This window comes from Lycium barbarum, chromosome 3 (assembly GCF_019175385.1).
Source record: "Lycium barbarum isolate Lr01 chromosome 3, ASM1917538v2, whole genome shotgun sequence".
NCBI classification, from domain to species: Eukaryota; Viridiplantae; Streptophyta; class Magnoliopsida; order Solanales; family Solanaceae; genus Lycium; species Lycium barbarum.
This window is the reverse complement of record NC_083339.1, coordinates 141,330,125-141,342,087: the sequence shown is the minus strand read 5'-3', so window position 1 is coordinate 141,342,087 and position 11,963 is coordinate 141,330,125. Positions and strand designations below refer to the sequence as shown.

Sequence of the window (11,963 nt, the reverse complement as noted above, 5' to 3'; positions counted from 1 at the left end):
CTTTCATGATGTCCCTAGCACAAAGGTTTATGATGACACTCACATAGTGGAAATGAGCCGTCATTTTCTTGATCACCTAAAGGTCCCAAAAAGGCAGAAAGTGGAATAATTACTACATCTACTACAAATTCACAAAGATCTGCTGAGTTTATTAAAGTGCTTCATAAATTTGCTTCATTCAAATATGCTTCGCGGCAGTATTCAAATAAGTAGTAGCCGACAAAACTCCAGCTACGGGCCCACAACTTACGCCGTCAATTGGGGGAAGACACACATGGCATCCTATTGCCAATCAAACTTCCTTATTTTACCGTTGGAACATTTTGATCTAAAATATGACCCGTTCTAACGTTTGAAAAAAACCAACACAGTTGCCAATGCCCAAAGTTTTTCAAATTCAAATTTCTGTTGATACCATCAATGGCCTTTTTGGCTACAAACACAAGATAAAGCAATATCCAACCACTACACTGCCCTTTCCTTTAAAGCACAAATAAAGTACTCCACAACACAACAAAAAAATTCTAGAATCCTATTTATATAACCTGTTATTCTGCTGTTTAACAAATTCGGTTCCAAAATGTCTAGTTTCAAGAAAACTACAAACCCACTTCGTTCTTCAAATTCATATAATTCCCTTTATGATAATCCCTTGAATGAGCTTAGACAAAACCGTAGCAGTAGCAATGGTAGTAGCACTATAGGAGAAACACTTGGCGTTCATTTGCTTCAGAACCAACTAGTTATCTCTGACAATGGTAGTAGCACTATAGGAGAAACACTTGGCGTTCATTTGCTTCAGAACCAACTAGTTATCTCTGACAACAAAGAGAATGCTGCACCAAATAAACCTGAAAAATCCAATCTTTCTGATAAAGACTGGACTAGTAAGGTTGTGAATAACGATTTTTCAGTCCCCAGGGGTGAGGTGAAGCCAACTTCACTTTTATGCATAAAAAAAAATGAACCAGAATCTAAGATTGGGTTGAAAATTTGGGAACATTCGGATACAGGGACGCCGAATTCGGGTAATATTTGGGATTATTCTGATTCTGAGGCTGCTCCAGCTTCTTCTTGGTCTACACTTCCTAATAGGTTTGGTTTTGCCTTTGCCTTTTTAGTTGAAATTCAGTTATTTGCTTGTTACCAACGATGTGTAGATGATAGTGTTATTTTTTTTTTTTTGCACAGGTCATTGTTGTACCGGCCTTTGCCTATGGATATTGGAAGATGTACTTGTGTGATAGTGAAGGAAGCATCTCCAGAAAGCCGGGATACAGGGACTTTTTACTCACTTTATACAAATGTAAGGTTTCTTTCACTACTTTCCTTAAAGCTTGTAGAAACCAGTAGCAATAAGTATTTTCTGTTATTCAATGTTTTGGTCGTTGTCAGAGTTGAAGCCAAGATTTGCACTTTATGGGTTCTAAATTCTAGGATAGTGATATCAGGTGTTATTAAGAAATACAGGTTCGAATAAAAGCTAAGAGTTTATATGCCCCTGGTCTTAGTTCTATGTTCATATGATACTCTTATCCTGAAAGATAAGTTGTTATGAATAAACTCGTAAAGATGAAGAGGGAATTCCAACTAATTGGAAATTGTGGATTGGTAAGTAACTTGAAGTAGTAACACATTTACAGTTTATTCCCAATTTCAAATACAGAGGAGGTTCGATGAGATTTAACTTATGGAGAGAGACAATAGAACACATATTTTCTTTAGTTTAGAGGGCAAGAATAGAAAGAGAATTAATGAGACAATTTCTACCATTTTACCTTGAAGAAGAGAAGCAGTAACGAAAAGAATTTACTTATCTTAAAACCATAAAATTGTGTTTTATACTGTGTCATTCACTTGGTAACATATCCGTGAGAACTCGGTTAGTCAAATCCAAAATGCTAGTGGTTTTCCTGTTAGTGCATTCTGCTTTTTTGAAGAAAGATTTGCGTTACTGTGACATTCCTCTGTCATATTTGTGAACTTTGTGCTTTTGTAGTATCTATTGACTTTGATGTCAATTTTCTGCTGTCTCATACTGCACTTTTTGAACCGCATATTGGCCTAACATGTTTAATGGTACTCGAATTCCTCATAATTTCTAAAGATTTACTTATCAAATAAATATGAATCAACACCCTATTATGGATTCTGAATTCCATTAAAGTATATAGCCATCTTCACAGAATCAATAATGTTAACGAAGAGGTTGCTAAGAATATGGATGTCACAAAGTACTTAAACAAGTCATTTGAAGGAAGAAAATCTGGTGCACTTTGACTTGAAAATTCTTATTTGTGAGGTTACATTATTTTTTAATGCTTATTTTGACAGAGTTTTTTCTTATTCATCGATGTCCTTGAAAAATCTGTTAATGCCATGCTGGTTGTCATCCATTGTTCAACATTTGTGATTTTTACTGCTTCTTTATGGAGTCATCCAACAATTGTTTTGTAACTCTTATGGACAATAAACCTAAAAACTCAATATCCAGTTAAGATATTATCCCTTCTTTTGATCTGAGACAAGTGCGAAGGTGTTCATCTTACCATCAATTTTCTCTTGTCACTTGGAACTTCTAGTCAAATCTTATCATCAAAAATTTCCTCAGACATATTGTGTGTTGAATTAGTAGACAGCTAACGTCAAACCCTCAAGACTCTTGCAGATTCCAGTATTATTCAGAGCCTTAATTAGTTAACCTCCGTGTCTATCGTCATCTTCCGTCTCATGAATTTTCATTTTGGTGTCTGCAAAAAAATATCATCATCTTCTGGTTTTTGAGCCAGAGTTTTTTCTAAGAACATTGACACCTGTACTGATATCTAGTTAAGATATTATCCCTTCTTTTGATCTGAGACAAGTGCGAAGGTGTTCATCTTACCATCAATTTTCTCTTGTCACTTGGAACTTCTAGTCAAATCTTGTCATCAAAAATTTCCTCAGACATATTGTGTGTTGAATTAGTAGACAGCTAACGTCAAACCCTCAAGACTCTTGCAGATTCCAGTATTATTCAGAGCCTTAATTAGTTAACCTCCGTGTCTATCGTCATCTTCCGTCTCATGAATTTTCATTTTGGTGTCTGCAAAAAAATATCGTCATCTTCTGGTTTTTGAGCCAGAGTTTTTTCTAAGAACATTGACACCTGTACTGATATCTATTTCCTGTGTCTTATTTAAACATGAAGGAGGGGCAGGGACGTCAAAATCGGAAACTTGCCATAGCCCATCACAGAAGACGTGGTGGAAAATCTGAGTTTGTAGTTGCTCAAAATACAAAGGGAATATGGGGAAAATCTGATGATAGTTTGATTGGATATGTAACTGCTAATCTTCTGGGATCAAAATACCACATATGGGACCAGGTACATTTTCTTGTAACACTATGAGCTAAGACACCTATTGTTCAATGGTTAAATGACTACTCAACTTTTGCTGCTGCATATCCAATTTATTTCAGGGCCGTCGTAATTCGACAACCAAACAATCAAAATTGCTGGGCGTTGTAACGTAAGCTTTGTCTGTCTAATTCCCATCCAAGAAGTGGCACTCAGACCATAGTAATAAAAGTATCATAACGCTTTTCCCCCCTATTGTCTACAGATTCATGCCTACCATCGCAACTTGGACTGGGAGCTACAGAAGGATGAAAGCATGCATACCAAAACACCAGTCCATGCAGTTAAAAAGTACAGCTCAGGTGAGGACTGTTGTCAAAACTATAACACGTCAGTTAAAAGATTCATAATTACATTCGCAGTAAGCTTTATTGCTGCTCTTGATATAGCACATCAATGGACTACCTGCGGACTGGGAGGAGCATATGGACAAAGTGAATCAGTTGTTTTCAAAGATTCCTCATTACAATAAGGTATAAATATCTTGTTTTGGATAGCCGTTTGAAATTTTTTTAGTTGACTCCTCAGTTTTAGCACATTTTATATGCAATTATTTGGTACATGTAGGTCTCAAGACAGAATGAGTTAGATTTTAGAGATAGAGGAAGGGCCGGACTCAGAATCCAGAGCTCCGTTAAGAATTTTCAGCTTACTATGGAGGTATTGAGTTCATTAGAGTACCTTAACAATATAAAAATACACACTAATCTTGATTGTCCTTATAACTGTTTGTGTAATGATTGTTAATAGAGGAATGGAAGGCAGACAATACTACAACTTGGTAGAGTTGGAAAAGCTAAGTATGTGATGGACTACAGGTAAATATATCCTGGTTTTTAGTACTACTTCAATGGAGTACTATAGATAATTTGACAGCCAGAGCTAAAATTAACCCACTGAGCATCGGATCAAATAACTTGAATTTTCGTGTTGGTAGCAGGTACCCGTTGACAGGTTATCAAGCGTTTTGCATATGTTTGGCTTCTATTGATTCAAAGCTGTGCTGCACACTGTAAATGGAATCTCCAGAACGTTTTGTTGTTCAACCTCTGAACAACAAGTCACTGATTTGACTTAAGTGCAGTTCTGCAATTTTTTCTCTAAGGTGTCACGTGAATTTGGAATAGGGATGTTGTTGAAGGAGATAATAGTATCTCTCTATTCATGTGTCCTGCTTGTTGAAACTTCTACATGCACTTGGTGGAATATTTTGTACAATTTCTGGCTAATGAAATTTAACGGTTGGTAATGCATGGTACACCCACAACTAAATATTGCACAACGATGTAGTAACTCTTGCATTAGTACAGCATTATGGTTGTTTGTAGTTGATCTCCAACCTTTTGCATTCTTTTACAGAATCGGGAGGAGAAGTAGGGGGTCCTCTATAGTCTTTTCTTCCCAAGAGTTACGATTGAGGATGTGTGTGGTAGGAAGGAAAATGTTTTCCTAAAAAATTAGTGGTTTTCTTACTTAATTTCTTGTGTTTGGTAAGTAAGTAGAAAATATTATCCCAAAGAATTTGTATATAATCTAGGCAAACACTATGGGATGAGGTACTCCTGGCTTCATACCAACACAGCCTGAAATAATGGTACTTACAACAAGACTGAACTACTCCTGGTAAGTGGCAACTGAATACCAATTTCCAGGGTACATCAAGTTAATTGGTGGTGTCACACTGATTTAATTTAAATTGAGACATTTTCGTCACTGCGTTTCGGAAGTCGGAACTAGATTTACAGGGATTTAATTCTAGAACCTGGTTACGTAGAAAAACATTAAGCGGAAATGATCACGACAGGTACACTTCTAGTATTGGAAGAAATGGAAAATAGCAATTTCGTAAAAAGTGCACTTATGGAAAATAGCAATTTCGTAAAAAGTGCACTTTTGACACTATGTCTTGGAATTCTTGGAGGGTGCACTTTTGACACTATGCCTCTGCTAAGAAAATTATTCTCGTCAAGGAAAACCATAGGATATTGGCATACGAGCTATATCGGGTGAATAATGTTCAAGCAAAGAAATGCTAGTACTCTTTATCACATATATACTAGTAATATATATATATAAAACCAGGCAAAGGGCCGATGACGTGACACTCTCTAAAGCGGCTATTTATCTTTTACCATAATTTTTTTGTCTTTTTCTCCTTCTTTTAAATTATTTATTAATTATTAATTCATTAATTAATTGATATTCTACAGAGCCGAAAAGTCACTCTAATAATAACCTACTTAATCGTACCTGTTCATCTCCCTTACGGTGATAACGACTGCTTTTCTAATGGGCAGTGAAATATGAAAATCCAAAGCCTGTACCACTACAGAAAACCTAAACAAATCACTCGGAGGATCGTTTTCTTCGGAAGTGAAGGATATCCAGGACTCTAAAATTTTCCACTCTTCCGTATCAATCTTTGAGTCATGTTTGGTCTCAACTTCTTCAAAGTCTGCCCAAATAGACCAGACATTGTTAAGCAGTAAAATAACAAATCCCGTAATGCTACCGTCCATCCCATCCAGGAAAAAGAACGGATTTTGAATGATCAGAAACAGACTCAACAGTGGCCATTTCTTGGAAGCGTGGCCGGTGCTTCCGCGGACTAAAAAAGTTTAGGCTTGCCAAAGAACGCCTATGTACTCTCAGTCTTTCACCCTAAGAAGAGTTGCATTGATGGTTAGTATCTCTTTTTCTCTATGTTTTACCCTAATTATTATGTAATCTTCATCAATAATGTTTCTATTATGAACCAGTATAAAACATTTTATGTTGATAGCTTTTAACACAACAACACCATGTGCTTGACGAGCAACAACAACATACCCATTGTAATTCCACAAGTGGGTTGTAATTTTGAATAAACTTTGGAGGCTAAGTTGACGGATATATATCCAAATTCCGAACACACGCCAACTACTCAAAGTACTATCTAACTGAGGGAAGAGATCCCCTCCAGTATTGTCCAGTGCATTCCTCGATGACTGGCGCAAATCAACTAACTAGATCTTTCCAACTCAAATCCACGCAATCAATGACTGATGCAACCAACAATTTCAAAGCAGAGTAGTGGCTTGAATTGAAATCTGCGTCATGGTACGTAGAAGCTAAAAAAGATCTGGTTTATCAGTCAGTACAAGGGGATGTTCCCAAAGAGATTGTAATCTAAGTCATGGTCAAGTGCTTATCAAATGTTTGCCTAACTTCAGTGAGAGTACTATTAATAGATTTGTTTACCATGTGGTTCAACAATTTAAGTCTACGTTTGGTCACTACTGATGTCTTAAAACTGGAAGCACGTGCGACATCTGTTGCTTTACTACTATATACGAAGGAAAAAGATAATTGTGTGAACTTGAACCTAGTGACCTTTAAATTAAAAAAAAAAAAAAAAAAACTGGAGAAATATAGGTCATTCAGTCATTGATTACAATATGTGCCGTGTGACAAAAATCAAGATATGCACTGGACAATACTGGAGGGGATCAAGAATCTTAGATGAGAAAGTTGACAGATATATATCCAAAGTTCCGAACATACACAAAAAGCTAGAAAATTACGTATATTGAGGACAGACACAAATATTCAAGTAGAAATCAAATTACATCATACTAATGGTAACAGTTTTTATTATTGAAAACCTCATAACTTATCAAAGAATGTTTTTCGCTCTATCTACATACAAATGAACCAAATACAATATTGGGAAAAAAAATATTAATAGTAATCAAACAAAATACTGGAAAAAAAATATACCCTCTTCTCTGCACTCCTCTTGAAAGAAAAATAGTACCTTTTAAGGAAATTATCTGTTTGATTTTCCTTTTTTGCTTATGTTGCCTCTCCAAAGCGCTCCTTAACTTAAAATAGTATTCACAAATAATCTGTATATCTCACATCCAGAGTTATTAATTAATACTTCTTTCCATAAGGTAATTAAATAAGCTCGCTAGCTATCAAGCTCACACTGAAACATGGGCAATGCAAAAGAATCCAAGTCACCAAAAATAACATCATACTCCTCAACGAAGCTACTCGACTCTTGGCAATCAAAGTACGTCTGAATATCATCGGGGAAGCTCCGTCGTGGTCTATCTGGCTCGGCTGGGGTTTGCGGGGAGTCAGCCACCGATGTTCTTTCAAGCATTTCCTTGAACTTTGAAGACTGAAGCAAAAGCCCTAGTGCTGATGAGGTCGCGGCTCCGCCAGCTGGACATGGCAGAGCCGCGACAGTTGAGTCGGAGCTCGAGCTTTGTTGCTGTTGTTGCTGGTGGAGGAAGGTAAAATTCATATCCTCTTTGGTGTTAGGCACGAGATGAATGTCATCAGTGTTAGGGTTAGGGTTTGGTTCAGTGTTGTTACTAGGGTTGTTAATGGTAATATTATTGCTAGTTTGGTTGGAAGGACGCAGCCATTTAATGTAACGGCTAAGGTCAAAGTTTGTAACGGCGTTCAGTCCACGGTATTCTATAGCTGCCATATCATATGCGGTTGCCGCTTCCTCTTGAGTAGCTGCATGTTATCGTTGGAGCAAGTCAGAAAGATTGAGAAGCAAAATCATCTGATTTAATGGGATGAGTGCGGAATCAAGAACTTTAATGAGGAAATTTGTACAAAATACAAGAAATACCATGATTAAGATTTGAAGCCGATGCAATTTTTGAATTACCTTTATTATTAACTTAACAACTTTTTTCTCATATTAAATGAAATTCAATAATTTTTATATATATATGCAAAATAATTTTTACCCTATTATACACTAAATTTAACAAACAAAGGGATTCAATTGAACCCCTTCTCAAAAGGTAGCTCACACCCTTTGGGTTGGGGGGGGGGGGGGGATATCAGAAATGTTGAGGGGTATTCTTGGGAATGATCATCGGATTATAAATAGAGTATGAATTTAATTCTAGAAACTTATTTGCATGACAAATTGGGTGAGATGTTGAAAAATGAAGACATGGGGCATGTTGTGAAATCTTAAATAGCAGACCTAGCAGTTGAAAGTTGGTGATCTATGTACCTTACAACCAACTATATTCAATTTTTCTTCCATCCGTAATCTAACTTAGCTGTTTTCCCTCACTTATTTGACTTATTTCCTGCTTCCATGCCCAAGATTTTTATGGCTATAGAATAACATTATAAAGAGGCCCTCAACATGTAACTAAACATAACAGCATTCATTTGGCAGTATTAATACTGACAAAGAAATACATGCTCTAGACTATACGTAGTGACATGTGGCACAAATCATGCTTATTTCTTAAGTGCATTTAAGAATAATATCAACAAACACTTGGATTGATTTAGGCACAAATGCTTTTGAACATGATGTTTTTGTAAGGTCGTTTAGGTAAGCGACCAAAGTATATTAATCTTGGAGCATTAATTACTCTCAACTTGGCAAACTTAATTAAACTTTGTCTGCCTGTCTTATCGAAACATCAATTTGGGAGGAAGGATTAATTAATTTTTCGCTTTTGTTAATTTTTAAATTTTCTACCAAAATGATGTGAGGTTGGATGAAAATTCTAGCAGATAAAGATAGTAGATAGACTACAACTTTAAGTACAAGACCTCCTACGTACCATATGTTCCAAGGTAGAGATACTTGTTACCAAACACCCTTCCAATGCGAGCCTCCCATCTTCCATTGTGGTGGTGTCTACAAATTAAATCAAAAGTAAAATCATAGTAATTAGAAGAAAAGTTTCAGGTAGTAGACATATAATAGATTTCAATATAAGCATTTTGGTGTGGTTAAGTGATCAATGAAGTAAATATAAATTTTAGAGATCAAGGTTTAAATTTTAACAAAGACAAAAATATTGTAGGTAATCTTCCTAAGTCTTGTTGGACAGAGTTACTTGCTACATGTGCTCATGAAAGATAAAATGTACGTCAAGGTACGAGTAAGCTGGCTCGAATAAAACCGTTATCAAAATATATAACATTATAATAGAAAATATCTCTTCATCAACTACATAAATCTTGATGTACCGGAGACGTTACAAGTAAATGAATGGAAGTAACGTGAAGCATTTATGAAGAGGAGCTGTTCAACGTCAATATCAATATATACGACATATTTAGATGGCACAATACTATTAAGGATGGGAAGAGATGTAAGACTCATAATTCATAAATCATAAAAACAGTCCACAGTAGAGCGGCAATGATGGGCATCTTACTTCAACTTTTGACATTTTCAAATTTCATTTATCTTTTTGAATTTGTTATTATATAATTATACATTGATAGTATAAAGAATTTTTTTGCATCATCAGATCTACTAAAGAATATATATATATATATATATATATATATATATGTATGTATAGATAAGCCTTCATAAATTAGAACTTTTAATTTTAAATATAAGGAAATCACCTATAGAATAAGTAAAGATAATTTGATAGTGTAAAAATTTGCTAGAAAACCATTACTTAGTAGCTATCAAATGCATGCCAAATATTCTCTTAATTCCCAACAGTTGGGATCTATATCCCTGGACTTGCCCTGAATGCTTAGTGTTACCAAGAAATTTTGTACGTGTGCTATGAAAATAAACATTTAATTACCTTGCCACGCCTCTATATTTTGATACTCCCCTTGAAAAACCGCTACTTTTTCTGCAAATATAAAAAAAAAAACATTAATTAACTACAAATATGAAGAGGAAACAATTCTTTACTTTGGGTGTCACTATATGTGTACCTTCTCAAAGAACCAATATATTCTTCTTTTGATTGACCTTCCATTTCCTTTAGCTCTTTTTCGTAAGTGGACAGCTATACATTTTAAAATAAAAGAAAAAAATTGCTATTATTAAGAAAAGGCCCAAAAGTCTGCATTATCAAACAAATGAATTAATTAAAGGACTAAAAACGAAGAGTTTGAGAATCAAAATTACAGGGAAATTAAGGATGGTATCTTGACCCCAATACTTCAAAGCCGCCAAGTCATATGCATGTGCAGCTGCTTCTTCATCATCGTACGCTCCTGACACAAATAAAAGCAAAAAAAAAAAACTTAGTTCTAACTCCTGCGTATAAACTTCCTTTTAGAAATGGAACCCGCAAGGGTGCTCAGTTCGTTGAGCATGGGGCTTTCATAATGGAGGTCTTAAGTTTGAAATTCCCTGCCTACGATAGCAGGGATTTGCCTTTTGAGTCAAGTTCGTCGCACGAGACTTGCCTAGTGCGGGTTATTTCTCCTGTGTGGTTTGTGAGCTATTACACAGGAGCTGGGTTTACCCTGTGCGCATCCGAAGGGTAGCGGCTACGGGTTTCCGTGTCATAAAAAAAATGGAAACATTATGTACGTTGGTGGGCCAACTTTTTTGAAAATGAAAAGCTTATGATAATATTGAAAATTAATTAGAATGACAAAGATAGATACTTACCCAAATAAACTGCATTTTAATCGGATTTTGTGATAAGCACGATTTGCGCCAGCACAGCCAATAGAAAACTTCAGTCAGTAATGTAGTTGAACAACATCATATCTAATACCAACTGATCTCTGAATGGTCGTTAACCAAAAATAAAAAAAAGAAAAAAAAAAGGAAGGGTAAAATAATGAACCTTGTCTTCCTTTTTTGTTTTGCGATTCGTTCCAACAATTTTTATCCCATAAATGAGCTTCATATCGACCCGTCCACCGGTGCCTATTAATGATCAGAACATTAGTAAGTCTGAAAAAAAATGAAATTAACTAATGATACCATTAAAATGAAAAACATATTATAGATAAATATACCTAGTGACTCCTCTGTAAATGGAGCTACGTTGTGGGGGAGAGTCCCTAGGGACACTCTTACGTGTTCGTTTCGCTTTGCCAATGACGTTGTTACCAATTTTATTGGTAGAAGAAGAAGTAGTAGCAGAATTCTTCTGATTCGAGTTTGATGTTTTCGCCATTAAATTAAGACTTGAAGAGAAAAAAAAACAGGGGTTGTTTAAATTAAGAAATAATGAGTTCTCCAATAAGAAAGGGGAATTGAATGGGGGATATATATGATAACAAAAAAGATGAGTAATATAATAATTTGAAGAGAAAGATGTAGGAAAAAGGAAGGTGGCAAAATAGAGAAGGAAAGCCGGCGACTTTGTTATAAGCAGGCCTTCTTTTGTGTGTTAGCTACTTTGTGCTTTTCTCTCTCTGTTTTATTTGTTGTTCTTCTCCCTATAATATCTGTAATGTACTGTATTCTTCTGATTGATTTGGCCTTTCCGCTTTTTCTGCCTTGATTTATAAGTATATCCTTTTACTCAATCAGACTTGGGGTTTCGACTCCTCTTTAACTCTTCCCTTTTTCCCGATTTTAATTTTCATACCCCCCTCTAATTTTAGGTTAAAAATTAGGTGCAGCAATTTTAGTTCAACCAAATATCCTTTTCTGCTGTCTTTTTCCTATTAATAGTACTAGTATTTATTATCTCCGCCTTGATCTATAAAACAATTTTGGGGAATTGGGTTACGATTAGATTCATACTCATAATAATATAGTTCAAATAATTAACACATCAATTAGTCACTAAACTAGTTTTAT

At 35.4% G+C, this 11,963-nt stretch overlaps 2 protein-coding genes across 3 annotated transcripts; one reads left to right on the top strand and one right to left on the bottom strand.

The window, feature by feature from the left end:
• The first annotated feature begins 332 nt into the window (after nucleotides 1-332).
• On the top strand, nucleotides 333-4,651 carry LOC132633097 (tubby-like protein 8). Of its 2 annotated transcripts, none has more exons than XM_060349315.1 (9): nucleotides 333-1,095; nucleotides 1,192-1,306; nucleotides 3,191-3,367; nucleotides 3,463-3,512; nucleotides 3,606-3,702; nucleotides 3,790-3,873; nucleotides 3,968-4,060; nucleotides 4,151-4,218; nucleotides 4,338-4,651. In XM_060349315.1, exons 1-9 carry the CDS (start codon nucleotides 581-583, stop codon nucleotides 4,414-4,416), a joined length of 1,278 nt encoding a protein of 425 aa, XP_060205298.1. In that variant the 5' UTR covers nucleotides 333-580; the 3' UTR covers nucleotides 4,417-4,651. The 2 variants fall into 2 exon arrangements, with proteins under 2 accessions (XP_060205298.1, XP_060205299.1); XM_060349316.1 differs by having other exon boundaries at nucleotides 334-1,095; nucleotides 4,341-4,651.
• Nucleotides 4,652-7,004: 2,353 nt separating this feature from the next.
• On the bottom strand, nucleotides 7,005-11,695 carry LOC132633096 (AP2-like ethylene-responsive transcription factor At1g16060). The gene is made up of 8 exons (XM_060349314.1): nucleotides 11,171-11,695; nucleotides 10,996-11,078; nucleotides 10,815-10,823; nucleotides 10,323-10,411; nucleotides 10,127-10,200; nucleotides 9,991-10,041; nucleotides 8,998-9,074; nucleotides 7,005-7,915 (listed from the first exon to the last, which is right to left on the bottom strand). The coding sequence occupies exons 1-8, from the start codon at nucleotides 11,329-11,331 to the stop codon at nucleotides 7,353-7,355; spliced, it is 1,107 nt and encodes a 368-aa protein (XP_060205297.1). The 5' UTR covers nucleotides 11,332-11,695; the 3' UTR covers nucleotides 7,005-7,352.
• Nucleotides 11,696-11,963: the final 268 nt, after the last annotated feature.